This window comes from Rhagoletis zephyria, unplaced genomic scaffold (genome assembly GCF_001687245.7).
Source record: "Rhagoletis zephyria isolate East Lansing unplaced genomic scaffold, Rhagoletis_zephyria_1.1 Rzeph_scaffold_01651, whole genome shotgun sequence".
In the NCBI taxonomy this organism is placed as follows: Eukaryota; Metazoa; Arthropoda; class Insecta; order Diptera; family Tephritidae; genus Rhagoletis; species Rhagoletis zephyria.
The window spans coordinates 19,175-40,084 of NW_016158735.1; the positions used below are offsets into that span (position 1 = coordinate 19,175).

A 20,910-nucleotide genomic window follows, 5' to 3' on the forward strand; every position below is an offset into this window, starting at 1 on the left:
CGAGTCAAATACTGCAGGCTATGATTTCTGTCGTAGGCAAAACTCGGAAAAGTTTGAAAATATCAAAAATTTTAAAATAATTTCAAAAAGAAGTAATTTTTAGCAAAAAAACCCGACCTAAAAAAATATATATACATATATATTTCATGATCCAATGATCGGATCTAAACCAGATTAGTATGGGGCCACCTCTGAGACACTACCTTTCCGAGATTTATCTAAATCAGTTGACGTGGTCCAAAGTTATGCGGTAACATACATAAAAAAACAAAAAAATAAATNTTCCGAGATTTATCTAAATCAGTTGACGTGGTCCAAAGTTATGCGGTAACATACATAAAAAAACAAAAAAATAAATAATATTCCGACGAACTGATAACCTCCTCCTTTTTTGGAAGTCAGTTAATAACCAATTTAATTCAGCGAAAATTAAAAAAAAAAAATTTCGAAGTTTTTAGAAACTTCTGAGAATATTTATCTTATTATCGGAGTCAAATATTTCACACTGAAAATTTTTTAGAGTAAAAAAATCGAAAATGTATAAGTATATTTTGTATTTTTTGTACATTTGTATTTCTCAAAACTTTTAATATACTAATATTTCTAAAGAAATAAAAGAAATTTGTATTCTACATATGTTGACAGGTAAAGTTGAAATTAAAAAAAAAAAATCAAATCTTTTGTCGTGTCAGAGTTGTTAGAAGTCACAGTTTTCAAATTTGAAAACGTTTGGATTTTCTCCGCAATTTACCAAAGAGGGCTTTCTTGAAAAGTTTTTTGAGATAGAGCGTTTTCGAACTGGCTGCCGAGATAGGTCGATCTTCCACTCAGCAGTCGATATTCTTATAATTCCTCCGATTTATCGATGTCGGTAGAAGCTTTGCGTTTTCCCTCATATCAAATGAAAAATGTTGCTAATAAACTCCACAGTATACAGTTAGATTTTACACACCTTAGATACCAATACAATAACAACCACAAACAAGGGAACATGTGTAATCACACCAAAGAAGAACCTGTAAAGATTAACTGCAGATCAGGCATCTCCATTTGCAACCTCAAGGTGTAAAAATTGCCAAAGTGAGATTACGCGCCTAATCTAATTGCAGTTAGTAGCTGAAGCCGCAAGAATCCTATTCGGATGTAGTGGTGAGACTGTTGCAAGCAACATGCGTGTTGCACTATCATTTGTGCTACACGCATACGCATTTTTCACTCTGCCACTGTGACTCATTTATCTTGAAGAAAAATTCGCTATTGCCATTGATTTAGAAGGAGGCGTATTGAAAAATGCAAACTGTTAAACGCCCAAAACATGTAAATAAATTAGAAAATGCGCTAATCATTAAGTGGCAAGCGATGAAAAATTTTGCTAGCAATATAAGTGCGAAAAAGTGTATTTTAGCACTTTGTAGGTATGTACATATATAAATATGTGTGAGTGTACAACAGAGGTCGTGCCGTGGAGGCGGCGATAGAGGGAATGCAATTGGTGCCAAGGCAGTGTGTGCAAATGTAAAATGTGCACTAAAATACATCTACCAACCCGGCAAAGGATACAATTAGAGATATAAGTATTTACTCTTTGCCTAGTAAGAGTACCGCTGTGATGTTTTCACCGAATAAGCAGCGCGTGGGAAGGCCTTCGATAATAAGTCTAGTCTTGGATAGGGCGCCGGTCTTTGCAGAAATTATGGCACTGCAAATGTCAAAGCAGGGAATTTCAAAGCACTCACTAAGCATTAACAACAACAAGTACTTTTTAGCAAAAAAACCCGACTTCAAAAAAATGTGTGTATATACATATAGATATATATTTTATGATCCAATGATCTAAACCAGATTAGTGTGGGACGACCTCAAGTGGTAGCCTCTGCAAACGAGGTCGAAGTTGGAGGAAAAGTGTTCTCCCAGGAACTCTCCGTTAACCTTAAGATGGTGCAGCGTATTTCAAGCGATGGTGGCCGACATAAAGGAGGCAGTACTCTGGCTACGTACCAGTGAAGTACCGATTAGAAAGGTAGATATCTAATCTGACAGGCAAGCGGCAATCAGCGGTCAGCGGTCGCTTACAATCATTGGATATGCAGGTCACAGGTCATGTCAACTCTTCTAATCGAGATGGATTTTAAAATCGGCTAAGCGAGGTAGTTTTGTCGCGGACGATGAGGGGGGATCCTCCAGCCAGCTTAGCACCAACTCTGAGTTCTAATAGAAGTCCTGTATGGAGGATTTTGATGTGGTATCGTCTTAGCAATTCCTTCTAAACTGCTCTGCTAAGCGAAGTGGGGGAAGAGTTAATTTGTTTGAGTCCCCATTGAATTTTTTTTGGTTTTTAGGGAACTTGAAAAAATGTCTAGTATTGAAAAATGGTTAAATAAACAATTGAGTATAATTATTAACAGTCTCCAGAAGATAAACCAAGTCTTCCGACCGAAAAATATTTATTTTCAAGAATTCTATACCATTTCTACGAAAAATTGTTTTCCCCGTATAAAATACATGAAAAACTTTGAGTGCTTTGGCGACCTCTAAATATATTTTGATTTCAAAATACAAAAAAAACATAGGATATAATTTTTTTGTTATAGAACAATCCAGAGGGTGAGGGCAGTAAAAATCCGGCTTTACTTATTTCGCACCACCCTAGTACCCACTCAACCCTTAGGCACTACAGCTCCATATGGCGTCAGCTAGTTCATACCCAAGAGCATAATGAACAGCGTGGTTTGGGAGATTGCCAGTTTTTCTTGAAGAAAAAACTTACACGAGAGATAGACATATACATACATTTCGCCTCCTAGCGGTACTCTAGCTTTTCAAAACGTTCTATTAAGGAGCAGAGAAATCTTAACCGGTGTTTAGAAAGTATCTTAACGATATTTGTTTCCATCTAAATACATATGTATCTAAAAAATTGCATATTTCATTTAATGATCTTTCTCCTTTTGAAATTTAGGTTGTCTCTTAACACCCCCGTTTACCTCACAATGGCATGCTTAGCAGCATTTATAAGACTTTTTATTGCTTGTGACTAATTATTGTGGCGCAGTTTAAAAATCGTAAAATCTTAGTCAAAAATAAAGTGCCATATGATTAACTTAAAAGAGTGTAAATTACTCAAAATCAAAAAAAAAAAAAATTACCAGCCAACATTTTCGCATTTGAAATCAAATGTTGGACAAAGACTGTAATTATACCAAACCGGTTGCATACTTACATTCGTGTGGATGTAACTTATCGCGCGTGTCAAAAAAAATAAATAAATAAAATTATATAAAGATTGTAAAAATTCCACAAAAATGTCAATTAGCAGACGCAACTGTCGCATTACCGCAAATCTAAAGGAATGCGAAAATGCGTAAAGCAAAAAATATTTGGAAGTCAGACACGGGAGATAGGGGAGCGTAGTTTTGGTGCAGTGGTAAGAGTGGAGAAGAATTTCTTCGAAATCAACCGCCAGGTATCAGGTATAAACAATTCTTAAAAGCCATAAAACTTAACTTAAGTTTAAGATTTTCAGGTAAGGGCAGAGGAAGTAATAGCTTTTGTATACATAACTATAAAGTATATAAAAGTGATTTCTGTGAATATTTCGGCTAGTTCACAAAGAGGTGGAAGAAAATGATATCGACATGCGTTGGAGATATATCAATAAAGTTGACGAGCCACCATTTCGAAAACTTTTTGGTGCTTATGGAAATCAATTGTCCAAAAAGTTGGAGTATGAAGTGTACATATAAAAACTGGTGAAATAAGGGTGCAAAGGGTGGGTTAAGCTTAATTAACTTAGCGGCGTTTTCTTGGCTACCAGATAAATTTTATCATCTCGTTAAATATCGTAATCGACGTTACCACTGCCTTTATATACATGTGAGCGGAAAATTTTACGGGCAGTCAAAGCACTTATAGAAAATTAAAGAACGCAAGTATGGAAATTTATTTAATTATTTATTAGTTTATAATAAAGAAATGTAAGGTTTCCTAGATGCCTTAGGTTAGGTTAGGTTTGCTGGCCAGATAATGCGTGGCTTTGCAGATACTATTAAGGTCCATAGCGTTACCAGAAAAACCAAAACCACTTTGGACAGATGTTGAAGAACATCGCAGTCCTTTTGGCAAGCTATAACCTCTTGTTATTCCCTACTTTTGCGGCGTCTTCCAGATTAGGTAGAAAACCTGCTCCCAGCAGACTAAACCAGATTAACCCCCTGTCTGCTAAGGGCAGGACACTCGCAGAGGATATGCTTCCCTGTCTCCTATTTCGTTCTGCATCTTCTACAGATCTTATCATTGGTCAGGGCCAGCTTAAAGGCGTTCGAAGCCCGCAGGTAATGTCCCTTTCGGCCTCATCTCCGCATTGACAGTTTGCCATCGAGTATTATTCCGAGGTACTTGGTGATTTGTTTCACTGGGGGGTCACTCTATTCAACTTAGACTTAGACAAGTTGGGAACCTTGTATTTCCTGAGAGTACAAGATATTTCTTTTCTGCATTGATACTAAGCCCCATTTTGATTTCCCAAAGATCTGTTTGTGAAACCTGCATAATTTCTGATCAAGCGTCCTTTGTAATCGCCGGACTGACCCCAGCAGACATTCTGGCCCAAGAGAAGAGGAGAATATATAATTGCCTCTCTCAGACAACACCAACGCTGGTCTAACGCGAAATAAAATAGCTACAGAAGCAAAGAGCTATGCTATGGAAATCTGGCAGGGACGATGGGACGACTTAGAAGAAAGGCAGATGGGCACACAAGCTCAACCCCCACGTTGAAAAATGGCTGGATAGATCTCATGGAGATTCTAGTTTTAACTTAACCCAGTTTTTCTTGGCCCATGGTTTTTATCGCGAGTATCTCAATCAATTAAGGCATAACGAACCCACGTACAGTTCGAGGTGCAAATGAACACATAATGTACCTTGAATGGCGGAGAGGTGTTCGTACGTAGGTGTGGCTGTGAGGCTTATATGCCGTTATAGAAGAACTCATGAAACTTTCCTTCGTCACGGTCGTCATCCCGTCCGGCCGTCGTTCCGCGTTTCGAAACGTTTTTGCATCTTTGGATAGGCTCGTCAAAACGGTTTTTTTTTCATTGGAAGTAGTAGTGGGCCATTCCAGCGAAGACGACACCTCAAGTAAAAACAGTAAATCAGGTAGAATAATTCTTTAGAAATGGTTTTCACTATTTTCACTATGTACTAATAATATACCGTAATATTTTTGCATCAAATTTTCAAGGCATTCTACTAAAGGTACTAAAGGTGACAATGCAAAAAATAATTATCCAAATAGAAAGAACATTTCATGAACTTTAAAATTGAGGCAAGGTTTCGGAATAATATATTTATGGTGAGAAGTTATAAGCTTAAAAAAAAATCATATTGGATATCCCACCCGTCACAGCAAAGTATGTATTTTTTTAACGTAGCATACAAATTCTTAAGCTTCCCATTGTTCAAATGAGGCCCTTATTAAGAATATAATAAATATTCACATCAAGCTAGTAGCGTTCATTTTACTCACAAACTATCTGTTCTTAAGAGTGACTCGTCTCAACCATCAAAAAGTGCTGTCGCACCCGTTACAAGCTAAAGTTGGTTTTATTTTTAATTTGTAAAATATAATAATGCCATTAAAGCTTAAAATGGTACTTAACATTCTTCTGACTACATTCAAGAAAGCCGCTATGAACGAAATATTTATAATTTGTACAAAATTGAAAAATTTCTGTGCAAATTATATATCTCACTTCAAGTGTTAACAGTTTGACGCTTGTCAAATGAAAATAGTTAAAGAGAATTTACTAAAAGTTTGAGCAAAAATGAGTTAAAATGTCCCACCCGTCACTTTTTAACAATAATTATCACTTTACTTTTATTTTATTGTTGTTACGTTTATGTGAATACTTTTATTTATTTTCATACATATGTACATAAGTATATGTTCCTGCATAAATTCTGTTTCCTATTCAAGATTGAATTGCACTTGGAAGTTTTGTTTATTATAACCAACAACTCCCCCCGAAAAATAATCCTTGATACGGCCGTCAACATGATCGACAATTTTTCGAACTTGCGAATGTATTAAAGCACCTTGAATTTGATCGGGAATTCCCTGATGTTGTTGCTCTACTACTGATTTGTGTTGATGAGCGTGGTTAATGACTTGTGGAACGTGGTGGTGCACATGGTTGATAGTATGTTCGAACTTAGTGGGAATAGCTGGCTGTTTTTGTTTCGAATCGACGGCCTCTTGCGGTTGTTTGGAAACACTTCGTTGTTGCTGCTTTTGTTTCACAGCCTCATTGATGACTTGTGGTATGTGTTGATGAACATGGTCGACAATTTTTCGAACTTTCGAAGGAATTACAACACCTTGAACCTGATGAGGTACGCCCTGCTGCTGCTTTGGTACTTCTCGTTTTTGATGTTGTTGAACATGACTGATCACTTGTGGGACGTGTTGTTGCACGTGATTGACGACCTGTTGTACTTTATCGGGTATGACTGGATGCGTTTGGCCTACAGCGACACCACTTTGTTGCTGCTGTACTTGTTGCTTGTGTTGCTGCGCATGACTGATCACTTGTGGAATGTGTTGATGCACGTGATTGACAACATGCTGCACCTTAGATGGTATCGCCGGCTGCTCCTGGTTCGAACTGACATTTTCCTGTAGTTGTTTGGAAACGCCTTGTTTTAGCTGCTTTTGTTTCTGAACCTGTTTGATGACTTGCGGTATGTGTTGATGGACATGATCGACAATTTTTCGAACGTTCGAGGGTATCACAATACCTTGAATCTGATCGGGAATACCTTGATGTTGCTGATGAGCTTGTTGTTTGTGTTGCTGCGCATGACTGACCACTTGTGGAATGTGTTGATGCGCGTGATTGACAATTTGTTCGACCTTATTGGGAACTTGCGGTTGACTTTGTTTCGAATCGATGGCCTGCTGTGATTGTTTGTCAGCGCCTTGTTTTTGTTGCTGCTTTTTTGCCTCGTTAACCACTTGTGGAATGTGTTGATGGACATGATCCACAATTTTTTGAACTTGCGAGGGTATTACTACACCGTTAACCTCATGTGGTACTCCCTGAATCGGATTTTGTTGTTTTTGCTCATCTTGCGCGACATGTCGCTTTTGATGTTGAACATGATTGATCACTTGTGGAATGTGTTGATGTACGTGATTGACGACTTGTTGCACTTCATCGGGTATGACTGGTTGCGATTGGCCTACAGCGGCACCACTTTGCTGCTGATGAGCAACATTTTGGTGCTGTTGTGCTTGACTGATCACTTGTGGAATGTGTTGATGCACATTATCGACAATATGTTGCACTTTAGCTGGAATCGCCGGTTGCACTTTTTGCTGTGATTGCTGTTGTTGTTGAAGTTTATCAACAATCTGCTGTAACTGTTGAGCTTGTTGGCTTAAATACTGAATCAATTGTGGAATGTGCTGATTTATATGCTGAACAATTTGCTGCACTTGTGGTGGCACTTCCGAAGGCTTACTGTCGGAAATTGCAACACCCTGCATTCCCTGTACATTGTCAGCTTGTGAAACTTGTTGTTGTGCAAGTAAAAGCTGTGGTACATGTGGATCAATAGCCGATTTTTGAGCAGCCTCCTTTTGTTTTTGCTGCTGTATATGATGATTGATCACTTGTGGAATGTGTGAATGAACATGTTCTACAATATTTTGTACATGCGCAGGCGGCACCACTATTGGTTGCGAAGGTACTTTATCATCATCAACTGCTGATTCAACTTGCTTTTGTTGAGACAAATGATGATTCAGAACCTGTGGAATGTGTTGATGGGCACTATCGACGATATGCTGTACACGGCTGGGCACCTCAAAGCCCTTATGCGGTATGGGCAAATGCTGCACAACACTGGTGATGGTGATTTTTGGCACGTTTGGCACGTGTTGGTGTGACAAGTGTTGTGTGTGGACATGATGTGGAACATGTTGAGCATGTTGATGACCATGCTGCTGACCTTGATGAGCATGTTGCTGGCCATGGTGTAGATGTGGTGGCTGCGCTTGATGAACATGTGGCGGCCCATGCGAGTTATGTTCATGAACTTGTAGTGGACTTGAAACCACCTGCTGTTCGTGCTGATGATGCGAAACATGTTGCTGACCCTGTAACATAAGTTGTTCAACATGTTGCTGAACCTCTTGTGCATGTTGATGGGCGTGTTGCCCGTAGTGGAACACATGATCGGGGTGCGCGAACGCCGAATACGTGCAAGCACTAGCAGTGAGTACTGGAATGGAAGGAATTATAAAAATTGTATGGAGAAATTAAAAAAAAATGTGTTTCATAGAATTACAAAAAATATCTTTAAATCAAAAATTTTTATTTCCACAACATTTAGAAACAAATTTTAATAAAATGTTGCATTCCCATTTTCGGACCAAATTTGTAATGTGGAAAATTTTAAAAGACAAGTTTCTGAATTAAAATGTCTTCACTTTGATTTTTCACTACAAACCAAGCACAAAGAAGCCCCTCATATTGTTCCGATAAAAAAATGACTGGATGTTCTATAAATTGAGTCGTTCTAATGCTTTGCAGCGAACGTCCAAAGTCGTTCTGAACTTCAGAAAATCCACGTCGCGTGCTTTTTATACCTCAATACACCACTCATTTGTACATTTATTCCTTTTTCATTCGCACCTGTGCACTTACACCTGCGGCCGTTATATGTACATATTTTCTTTGTCTGAAGTATAGCACCAATTTTTTTTATTTTTATTTTTACTAATTACATTACCATAACATTTTTTGAAGTCTAAATGTAAGTTTTTCTGATGCTCCTTAACGCATTTCATTACATTTTTTTTTCATTTTGCATTGAACACAGTATAGGTATGGCACACATTTGAGAACTGCATAATTTTCTTGTTATCTGGTCGTTGCTGAGATAAAGTTGTTGTTATGTTTATTTATTTTTGAAATCATTTCCATATACATATGCAAATTTATCGACTTTGGGTACTTGCTGCTGTTAGCAACACGGAAATATTGCTAAACCCTTTCGATCAGACTTTTGGTGGATGAAAGTGCAAAAACAATGTTTGCACATTTGAAGTTGAAATAAAACCGATGAAATGAGAAAATCAAAAAAAAAACATTGTATCTCTCATTTGTAATGATCGTAATTGATGCTTTGAGCTGGGACATACATACATACTAGAGGGCTGCATGAATTCATTCAAAATGGCTTATGAATTATTCATATACAAAACGAATGAATGATTTTGGCTTCAATCTTTTTTTGAATTTGAGTGAATACCTGTTCTGATATAGTATGTATGTGTCGACATAACAATATTCAGACAAAGTGAAAATAAATTGAATTGAAATAAAAGAAGTTTGAATGAATTCATGCAGCCATCTAATACATACATATGAACATTATACTGCACCACCAAAAAAAAATTTGCGATTTTTCCGCCGGGATTACAAAATTTATTATATTTTAAGATGTCCACCAAAATATTTCGGAAAAATATTAAGATTTAAGCGAGCTGGGCCGATTTGAAAATACCTCCAAAAATGGCGTTTTTTTTTATGAATAAAAATAGTTTCTTAAAAAACTTTTTGTTAACAGTCGCTCGGATGACAAAACAGATTAGGCTTAAAAAATTTCATAAATATATTTAAAAAAGCTTTTCAACAGAAAAATGAGATTTTTGATGCTATTTGTTTACTTTTTTCAAAGATTGATTTACGAAAAACTTAAATAACTGGGCCAAAACTTTTCTGATATAGACTTGTGGGATCTCGGTAGAAAGGTATTTTCTCCTATTTTTATTTATATGCAAAAAAAGTCATTCGTGTCCCAATTTTTTCAAGTACCAACACATCTTAATTCAACTTTGAATAATGTTCGTCCATCCCACCTTTCTCTTTCATCCTTTGAATGAGCAAAGAAATAAAAAGGATGAGAAAATACCTTTCCAATGATATCTCACAAGTCTAAATCGGGAACGTTTAGGTTCAGTTATTCAAGTTTTTCTTACCAATCTTTGAAAAAAGTTAAAAAAAAAAACAGCATCAAAAATCTCATTATTACGATTCCGTTAAAACTTTTTTTTATTTTTTTTTTTTTTTTTTTATGCAAATTTTTTAAGCGTTTTGTCATTTGAGGGGATTTTCTAAAAACACATCTTTAAGAAACTATTTTTATTCATAAAACACTCTATTTTCGGAGGTATTTTCAAATCGGTCCAGCTCACGTGAATTTTAAAATTTTTCCAAAATATTTTTGTGGACGTCTTAAAATATAATAGATTTTATAATTCCAATGGAAAAAGAGTACCGTTTTTTTTCTGTATGAGGAGTGATGCAGTCTAATGTACATATATGTTCCAATAGAGTTTTATAGTGGAACGAATTTATCCCATTCTTATTTTTCACACATGTATGTATTAAAAAATTTCTGTAGCCATTAAAATTTGTATTTTATGTGCAAATTTCATAACGGTATTTTGCAGATGATGCAATAAACTTTTTAATTAGATCTAACCCTGTCAGGTCCAAAGGAAACATGTTTCCCAATAAGTTCTCCGCTAATGAAGATATTGTATGAATTTTAATGATTTGGTTTTTATTTGTTTATAAATTTATCGTAAATTTTTTTTTAAATATTTAAAAACAAAAATACCTACAAATAAAAAAATATGTCCCCAATTAAAAACAAAAAAAAAATCCGGGATTTCGGGAAAAATACTTTTTAGGAAAAAATTATTTTTATCCAAATGATAACCATACCTAAGTTTCTAGCGAAAAATTAGATTATAATTCGATAGAAAGAATTAAAAAAATTATAATTACTATTAAAAAAAATATTTTTTTTGTAAAAAGATAAATATTTTTTGAGAAGAAATAAAAATTAAAACATAACTTAATTTGAATACGTATCTACATACAGACATAGTATGTATGTAGCAATCTTTCCTCTTAACCCTTCGTCAGGAGCAGAGGAGGAGAAGTAAATAAATGTGCTAACTGTGCCACACAAATCAGTTGCGCCCGACGAAGGGTTAAGAAGGAAAATGAATATTTCAAGGAATTGAGAAACAAATAATTAAAAAATTAAGAATATGGAAAGAAAGTATTTTACCAGAAATTTTTATATCTAATCAAACAACACTAAAAAACTAAAATTAAATTTTGTTGGTATAAAAAGTGTTTTGAAAAAAACACTTTGTTAAAACAAAGATTTTAACGATAAAAAATTACAATCATATTTTTTCATTAAAGAAGCGATATTAGAGTTAATTTAATTTTGATTATAAGTATAATTTTAATTTAATAAAACTTTGATTAAAATTAATTAAAACCTATTACAAATTTTTGTTTGTGTGAGCAAATGACAGAATAAAACACATTTTGGTTGTTGGTGTTCCCTTGTCAAATTTTGTTTGGTATTTTTTTTAGGTGAAATCATTTCGAATGAATGTTGTAAAGAATAATTTATGGAGAATAAATGTTTACCAAAATTAAAAAAAAAAAACTTTCTGAATTTCCAACAAATGATTTTTTGGCGAAAAAAGCATTTTTGCAGAGAAACAATAAAAATGCCTAATTTTGGTTTAGATATTTCAGTATAGAATAAAAAAAAAATGTTAGGACTAATATTAATTATTTTTAAACACAAATATAAGTGAAACCTTTTCAGGAAAAAAAGATTTATTTTACATTGAAATTTATTTCTTTTTTTTTGCGTTGACATTCCATTTTCTTTATTTAGCCCACGATGAATCAAAGCTTACAATTAAAATCATATTTTTGGAGATTAAGTTTATGGTCCTGTTAAGAGATCGACATGCTCTTGGGACAATAGTGTCCCTGTAATTCCTGTAATTTCGTGTAGCTGGAAAATACGGCCATTGATACAGCCTAGAGGCACGAAAACCTCTTCTACTACTGATGTATTCAGGACAAAACACTACATGTAAGAGCCTCTGTTGCCACTGGCTATACAAAAAAATAAAAAATTCCTTTCCTGATTTTTTTTTTTGATTCCTTAATGGGATACACTTAATCCTGAAAAACACGACGAATTTTGGAAGTTACAGAGGTTAGTCGAAAAATTAAAGTGTGCAATTAGTAAAGAAAAAGTTGTGGACTAGTCTAAGAAACGAAATGACTCTACTAAGGCGACTTTCTGTTTAAGAACATAATAGCTGTGAATGGTTGCCAGAAAATTAAATTTCTGCACTAGTGCAGCTGAACAGCCAGAGGTGTGTTGTTTTGCACTCAAACCAGATCGCAATATATTTAGGTTAAAATCTCACTTTGACCCAGTGCATATCTTCTTGTTGTTCGTGTAGTTGCCACTTAGCCCTGCCTAGGTTATTTAGTTAGTCGTTCAACTGTTTTCGTGAAGCTCAACTAACGGTTGGTCTAAAAAACGTGCTGTTTCAATGGGGAAGGACCAAAGAGAGCGAGGTGTTAATTGACTTGGTTTAAGAAGGAGGTAGGGTTTAAATACACAGTCGGTTATTGTGTCATAGTAACGCAGGTCCGCAGATGCAGCTCAAGCAACAGGTGTTCGTTGAACGTCGTTGGTGAACTTCGTTAGTTATCTAATTCTACAGTATCGGGTTCAATGGCTTTCGCCTTTCAGTTCATAAAGAATGTTACTTCCAACATGTGTGTGCTGCTATTCCCGTCGGTAGCAGCTGACCAGGAGATCATCTCTAAGCTCCGGAGTGCTGTGTTGGAACACTTTTGTAGCTTAGACCACTTCGTTCACTGGTCCACTGCTCCCAGGTCTAGCTGCCGAATAATTGTTTAGAACCGGCTGGCCAGTTACTTTTTTTTTTTGTAGCTAACAAAGTTAATTTTTCTTTTCACCGGGTGCTGCGGACAAGATATTTGAGGACTTTGTTGCGACTCTGTACCCTATTGGCAATTGTGGTTGGGTATGAGAAAAAGAGCAGGCTACCGGAGTTCAACCTTATGATTTTCATAGTCGGAATTGATGGGCTTCGACATGAAATCCCTGCTGCTGCCTAACCTATTTCGTTTAGGCAATGAAGATGGCTACCGTCGATTTCATGTGGTATAGGCGTAGACTCCTTGCGGTGAAGAACCAAGTGAGGTCAATTCCAATTAAAGATCTTCTCAAGGGGTGAACTGGAGGATAAATCAGTCCTGATCTCGTATTCTGATTCAGCAATCGTTGATATACATTCGTATACATTTTCTTGTTTAGCAAAATGAAGTATGCAGATTTATGACCACCCATGTTGAATATCGAGCTTCAGTTTAAGAGTAGAAAGAACTTACCGCCACGCATTAAACCTTTGTGCATTTAAAAATGAAGTACATATGTAGTATGTATATATGCAGATTTTAAATAAGCGAATGCAGTCATCCAACACGAGTTATATCGAACTGCAATTGTTTTTAATTATCACCAATTTATAGCAATTCAATTGACCACAACTCATAAATTAAAGTGATGAAAACAAATTGAGTAAAGTGGTTAGTGGAATAAAAATACAAACATAAAAAGCGGAGATTAAAAATAAGAAAGATTAAAAATAAGTGCAGCTTATTATATTTATTTTTAATTTATGCAAATGTTATTCACTAGTTTCTTTATCTTTTACGAATTTGTGAATGCTGTGTGTGTTTGAGTGCAGTAACTTTATATGAACAAATAGCATAATTTTAGGCGCCAGAAGAGAAATTCTTAGTTAGAGGAAACTAGTTGTGGTACCGCCGAAAGCACTTAAGTCTTTTTTTTCTCGTTTAGGTTTCTTTGTTCTGTTTACGGCTTGCATGGAAAACTAATAGCTGGCGCCTTTAAGTAAAATGTGATCAATAATTTAATTTTGGTGCACCTGAATTGATGAATAAAATTTCATCATTTCATCCAGCCTCTCTTCAATTTCATGATTCAATCCAAATTAAATAAATTCTCAAGGATCTGGAACTGAACCTACGTTTGAGCGATTATTAAATTGTTGCAACTAACTTCCTTTCGCCGCCCCATTTTTCTAGGACTAGAAACAAGATAAATTGGCGCTCTAAGTTTTCCGAATATGCCGAATGAGATGGCAATTCGTAGCTCCATTTCGCTCCCTGTGCGGTGTTCTGAGCGTCTCTTTATGGCTAAAAGCTATAGTTTTCCTAAAAAGCGTTCTTAAGTTGGGCCAATTAGTTGGCGTTATAGTAGCGGTATAATGTTCTTCTTATTTTCAAGATAAAAAGGGTGAGTATTATGCTAAGTAACTCCCGGCACTATCTCGTAAGCCAGCAGACCCATCTTGGCCTCCTTTGACGCCAAAGTTCACCAGAATAATCTCACTATGGCCCTAACTTCTTAGTCTCCGTAGTGTTGTCGTGCAAAATTCAACCGTGTCCTATGTATGTATATAAATTTCCAGCTCTCCAGAAAAGGGGACTCAAGTAACTGGGAACTTAATTTTACCCCAGCTTGTTAGAGATAGCGAAAGTTAAACCATCTGAACTTATCAATTTCGTCTGAGCTATTTAAGTGGTTTGAGGAAAGTGCCTCCTCCTGGCCTCCTCGCTGGCATTCACAAACTTGCTCGCGATTAGACATATAATACCTTCATATACGTTTGCTTAACCTACCCTAATAGTCAAACAACACCAAAAAGTCCTTCGAGACGCTTATGTTTGCAATCTATAGTGATCAACCGCAACATCTATCTTGCCTTTCTCTTACCCAAGCGCCCATCTAAAATCAATTTCATCTGCTTTGTCTACATATATCTTCTGGAATATTGCTCGCTTTGAATTTCCGATCGGCCCGCATCGGGTGGCAATTCGAAGCGTGTTCTCACGCGAGCATCAGCATCCATACGTACGGCCAGAAGGCACTTTGTCTTTTTTTCCAATTCAATGAAATGATGGGCGACAAACTCTTTCAAGCCCTTCAAGTCAGCGTGACCAAGGGCCTTTATACCCACCCGGCTGCCAGACGCCTATGGACCGGTGCACGAATGTTGGCTAGCTCCAATTCTAGCAGGAAACTACGCTCGGATAAGTTAGCCAATAAGGGCATTGTCAAAATTGAAAATCGGGATGCCTTTGATTAATGCGGACTGCTCGCGGACCTGGGCCGTTTGTCAGCTCAGCGAACTTAAAACTGGGCATCACTCCGTTTGTGTGACAACAGCAAGACGCTTGCCACAAATTGGAGAAAAGCCTCCGCCAACACACATTTAAACGCATAAGAAAATATTTGTTAGAGTCAAAAATTTTTAATGCAAGTATTAGTGTTACTTTTTCAATAGAGTGTTCGTCCAAATGCTTTTCATTCACATGTACAAACAAATAAAAAGAAAGTCTGCTTTTACGATGATAATTATGACGATATGTTTCACGTCAGAAGACAAAATTACCACATTGCACCCATATCAAACAAGTTATACATACTTATATACACACGAAAGTGTTTAAATAAACACAAAGTCAAGCTAAGAATCACGCAAAATTTTTAACAATGCGTAAAAGAAATGACCATTGAAAATTGGGCACTTTTGTATGTACATATATAAAAAATAAAGAAGCGCCGAAAACAGGATCAAAAACAAAGAATACAAGAAAACTTTCCTAACTAATTTGCATAGGGACAACAGCAGCCAAATAAGGGCAGCACAGAAATATAAAAGCTGTAAACTGCTTGAAGATCCTCATTAGCGCTCACACTGCGTACAACGAATTTTAAAGGAGGCCATAGTCAATGACTAAATCAAGCAATCGAAAATAATGAAATACTTCACCGCCTTTCTCTGCCTAAGTATTTTTAAGATTTTACTTATGAAATTACATATATTTTTTATTTGCAATTAAATTGAATTTTCAGCGCTCTTCCATGTTACCGTTACCAAAATGACCAGCTGGGCTCTTATCAGCAACCAACATCAGAATCAGGAAGACAGCCAAAAGCAACGTTATCAAAAGTATTACCATAATGATTTTTTGTATGACGACGAGCAGAGTAGTGAGCAGCGTGGCAGCCCCACTAGCGGACGTTGCATTAATTGTCAGCGAAATGAGGAGTGAGAGCAGATAGAGGCGGCGCAATTGTTGGATTTAACATCGCGTGTGTTTGAATAAACTATTGGTTCCATTTGTGGCAGAGTAAATGTTTTGAATGACTGCTAAGGGTCAATGTGCCAAATTAGTGCTCTGCAGGTTAAAGGAAAGATAGAAAAAATCTTGGCTATATAAAAAATTATTAAAAAAAAAATATATGCAGATATCTAGTGTTTTCCAAGATCTTCTCGCCTGTGTATTGCTTTTGTGAAAGCAAACAAATACCACAAATTACTATTTTAAACCAATCATTATCGGTTAGTAAATAAGTTTGGCTTAAATTATTTTTTAGGTTTCCAAATTAGTATTACAAAAAAATTCTTCGATACATTAGATTTTTGTTTGTTTTATATTAATTTTATACAATAAAAGCCAAAACATTTTCTTATCATCTTGTATGAAGTTTTCATTTGGTAGGAGAAGCTATGTGGGTGTGGCGGCTATTATAAAGAGGCAGGGTATTTAGGCCCAAACCTGAAGGCCCGTTGTGATAACATGATAGGCGAAGTTTCACTCCCCCTCAATGAACCGCTTATAGTATCGGATGAATCTCATTAGTTACCTTAGATTTAAGTCCGTCACTGCAGTTACGTCTTCCGCCACCTTCTAGTCGACAGCTGCGGCAAGTTCTGTTATATGGGAGCCCCATTCTCTCTGCATGTTTGCCCATCGGCCAGTGACCAAAAATGATTGCCACAATTCTAAATACATCTGTCCTTATCCTTAACCTGTGTCTGGACTATTTGCAAGTCTGTATATCCGACCACCTTTTCCTTGACAGTAAAAAAAAAAAAATCAAACTGATTTCTCCGAGGGGTAGTCCAAGTGCAAAAGCTTCGGATTCCTAAAAAGTAGGCTCCTGTCTTCGTAAATTCGTCGGTCATCTCATTACCTTCAATGCTGATATGGCCGGGAACCCAGACAATAGAGATGCTAATTGATGCAGACACTAAGCATTATTCTGCTTTGCACCTCTCGACAAGCTGGAATTTAGTTACCGGTGATGCTAATGCTGACAGAGCCGCTTTATTGTTGCTTCCTTTATTCTACCGATGACTTTTCCTAGAACCTCGTAAGCTTCAAAGATGCGCAAACCAACCGCTTGGAAGATGTTTGCAACTGAAAAAGCCCTTCAACGCTAATACCCAGGTTCCCAGGTGACCTTGATCTTATTAAAAGTGCATTCTATGTCCAGAAAGGCAGCTACATTACATTGCTTGAAGTGGAGTGATTTTTTTAGGAGACACACAACTTCGTGAAGAACGACGTCCATGGATATTCAATTAATAAACGTATGTTGTGCATTTGAGCATGTCACTCTCCCCAATAGTGATCTTATATATGTAGATATCTTGGAGACAGGAATGTAAGATCACTATCTGTCCAATTGTGTCACTGTGCTTCAATGAGAGTAACAACCAGTGCCGCAAACCTAAGGTATGGCTCGGAATCGCCTAATAAATTGAACGACCTACCCGCTTATTGCTACGCTCTGCCTGGCCGGACTACCCTATTTCTCCGCTCCTCGTGCTCCTCTCCAAAAAGGTAGATAGAAGTAAAAATGTGTGACTCAACTTGAAATAATCAACTCTCTTATGGCCGAAAAAGACCACAACGAAAGCTTGAAGCAGGCTCCTTTCACAAAACGTACCGGGAGGCTTGCGACACAAATACCGATCACCGTGCACTCTCGTTTAGAAGCCCACTTCCCAGCGAAGAGTATCTTGTGATTGCTACAGATGGACACAGGTCCAGCTTGCCGACCTCCTGCAATTTAAATACTTCACCAGCTAGGGATGTTAATAATTTCCCTTTCTACGAACCCAGGATCTCGGCATTAACATCCCTAGTAGGCACCCACCAAGTTCGACGTACTTATCCTCATCTGACCATCTATAATTCTGGATTTCGACCTCCATAAGAGCTGGAGGAAGTCCCAATAACCGTACTGAAAATTACCTTAACGCATAGCCGACACAGATGACAAGAGACAAGATACCTAGGCATCAGTAAAAGCGAGTTAACCCAACTTGGCAAAATGAGTGCTATAAGGGAAGCAATACAACTCACAGTCGCCCTCATCACGTGGAGATGCTGGCTGGTTATAAGCGTACGTAAAGCTCGTTGCTTGGGATCATAGCAGATTCAAGGAACGATAACAGCCTAAATCTAGTTAATCACGAACTAGTCTGAACGTTGTTGAACTTGTTGTTGTTAAGTACATCTAACTAGACAAAGAACCAAACTGATTCTTATTCATTATTATTAATAAAAAGACTCTCAGAGTCAAATATGCGGTTATTAAATTCTTATTAATTTCATTAAATTAAAGTTCAAGTAAAATATTTTACATAATTTTATTTGTAAATTTTCGTTTGTAAAACAACTTTTTAATGCTTATATGATAAAATTATTAAAACAAATAAGGAAGAGATTTACTTCTTATCCCTAACTAACCACTATTCGCTCTTCAGCTCCTCTGCCTTACAACGCTTCAGCCAATGCATTGCACAACGTTGGCGCGGTGTTGATTTGAAGCCCAAATCAGGACGCTTGCACACGAATGTATCCATAATACATTGATTGGGAAATTGGTGATAACACTCGCCATTGAAAGCGCAAACAGGATTAAAATCGAATTTCGTGCACCCAATATCGCAATTGTTGGCCTGCGTTGTCACCTCTTGCTCCGCAACGACAGTGCTGCCCTCCTTCTCTGCGAGTGGAGCTGCAACAGCAGCCTCATCCACAGCGCGTAACTTACGCGAGCTACGTGGCAAATGGGACATTTTCGTACTGCGTACATCTGTTTGAGGCAATGGCGGGACAGGTGTGGCTTTTGTCATTTTCCTCTGGTCCATAACATTGAAAGATACCGCGCGAGCGATGCGTCGACTCTGAGCCGGGAAATGTGGTGTGGTAACTGCAACGACTTGCTCCGCCAAAACTATCGGCACGTCAGTTGAAGTGGTAGTTGTTGTTGAGTCGATTGGAATGCGTGGCGCATAAAGTACGTGTGACACAGAGGCTGGTAGTATGGAGACGTCGAAACCAATGAGTGGAATGAAGGGTTCGAGTTGGGTAGTGGTAACGGTTGTTGATATCGGTGACTCAGTGCTGCTTACCGGCGGGCTTAGGTCCAGCATTACTGTAATTCCCTCCACGGCTTGTTGGCCGTCAGTCATTGTACTTGTTTCGATTACATCAGGTACTGTTGTGCTTTCGATGGGTGATGTGGTAGTGCTTATCTCCAACAATTGACGTCGCTTGCGCGCTGACACGATGTCATATGTCACGAGTGGCTCATCTACTAAGTTGGTAGATGGTTCCACGATAGACTTTATGACTATAATTGGAGGCGGCGTTGAAGTTGATGGCTCATCATCTAAGTTGGTCGAAGGTTCCGCGATAGACTTTATGACTACAGTCGGTGGCGGCGTTGAAGTGGATGGCTCATCATCTAAGTTGGTCGAAGGTTCCGCGATAGACTTTATGACTACAGTCGGTGGCGGCGTTGAAGTGGATGGCTCATCATCTAAGTTGGTCGAAGGTTCCGCGATAGACTTTATGACTATAGTTGGAGGCGGCGTTGAAGTTGATGGCTCATCAGCTAAGTTGGTAGAAGGTTCCGCGATAGACTTTATGACTACAGTCGGTGGCGGCGTTGAAGTCGATGGCTCATCATCTAAGTTGGTAGACGGTTCCGCTATAGATTTTATGACTACAGTCGGTGGCGGCGTTGAAGTCGATGGCTCATCATCTAAGTTGGTAGACGGTTCCGCTATAGATTTTATGACTACAGTCGGTGGCGGCGTTGAAGTCGATGGCTCATCATCTAAGTTGGTAAACGGTTCCGCTATAGATTTTATGACTACAGTCGGTGGCGGCGTTGAAGTTGGTGGCTGCGTTGTTAATTCTAAAGTGTAAGAGCTTTCTAGGCGCGAATTCAAACCATCAGCTCCTGTATTCGACGTTGAAGCTGCATTCTGTGCGCCAATATTTATGTCTAAATTTGGAGATGGTAGCTGTGTGCCTAATCCCAAATTGTAAAACATTTCCAGACGCGAATTAAAATCGTCATCTCCTGTATTTGTCGCTGGAGCTGCATTATGTGCGGCAGCTAAAACTTTTGGGGTCAGTCCACGTGCATCTAGGTATTGTTCGATGATTTGCTGTTTCAGCGCAGGATCTGCATAACGTGGCACTTTCACTTTGACTGCTTGTATAACGGGCTGACTGCTGATGCCAATAAGACTCAGTAGTCCTTTATCACTAGGCGGTAACAGTACGTGGTACTCCTCCTCACTGGAGTCGCCTGCTACGTACGGCACTCTAACTGCTAGAAAACAAAGCAGCCCTGGGAAGGCGAGAAAAGACAGTAATCGGAAAGTTAGTTGTGTTTACTTAAAACTGCTTATATACACATATATCCATTTTGTGTCGCACTTACCTGTGGCAAGTATCACCAGCGAATTCATGTTCCTTTCCTCGCTGCGTTTCGTTCTCAAGTGTTTGCTTTAATTCAATTTCCTGGCTTTATATTGTTTGAATTTAAAATACACTGAGTCATGTAGCGGATTTAGCCAAACAAATTTATATTTAACGTATTCTGTGGCTTACGTATGCATGTACATTTTTAGCCCCTTCGTACGCACATATCTGCATACACGTTTATATTTATACATAAAAATAAATTCTTACATATGTATGCATATACGAGAACATACATGCAGGCCTCATTGTAACGTCATAAGCAGTACGCCCCAATTAGTCAGACTTTTATTCCCAGGTGTTCAAT

General features: G+C 37.6%; 2 protein-coding genes across 3 annotated transcripts; both read right to left on the minus strand.

The window, feature by feature from the left end:
• Positions 1-5,896: 5,896 nt before the first annotated feature.
• LOC108364732 (putative mediator of RNA polymerase II transcription subunit 12) lies at positions 5,897-8,610 on the minus strand. Its single transcript, XM_017618537.1, has 2 exons — positions 8,515-8,610; positions 5,897-8,286 (listed from the first exon to the last, which is right to left on the minus strand). The coding sequence occupies exons 1-2, from the start codon at positions 8,534-8,536 to the stop codon at positions 5,969-5,971; spliced, it is 2,340 nt and encodes a 779-aa protein (XP_017474026.1). The 5' UTR covers positions 8,537-8,610; the 3' UTR covers positions 5,897-5,968.
• Positions 8,611-18,488: 9,878 nt separating this feature from the next.
• On the minus strand, positions 18,489-20,620 carry LOC108364729 (uncharacterized protein PB18E9.04c-like). Of its 2 annotated transcripts, XM_017618527.1 has the most exons (3): positions 20,563-20,620; positions 19,977-20,469; positions 18,489-19,901 (listed from the first exon to the last, which is right to left on the minus strand). In XM_017618527.1, the coding sequence occupies exons 1-3, from the start codon at positions 20,588-20,590 to the stop codon at positions 18,572-18,574; spliced, it is 1,851 nt and encodes a 616-aa protein (XP_017474016.1). In that variant the 5' UTR covers positions 20,591-20,620; the 3' UTR covers positions 18,489-18,571. The 2 variants fall into 2 exon arrangements, with proteins under 2 accessions (XP_017474016.1, XP_017474015.1); XM_017618526.1 differs by having other exon boundaries at positions 18,489-20,469.
• Between the last annotated feature and the right edge of the window lie 290 nt (positions 20,621-20,910).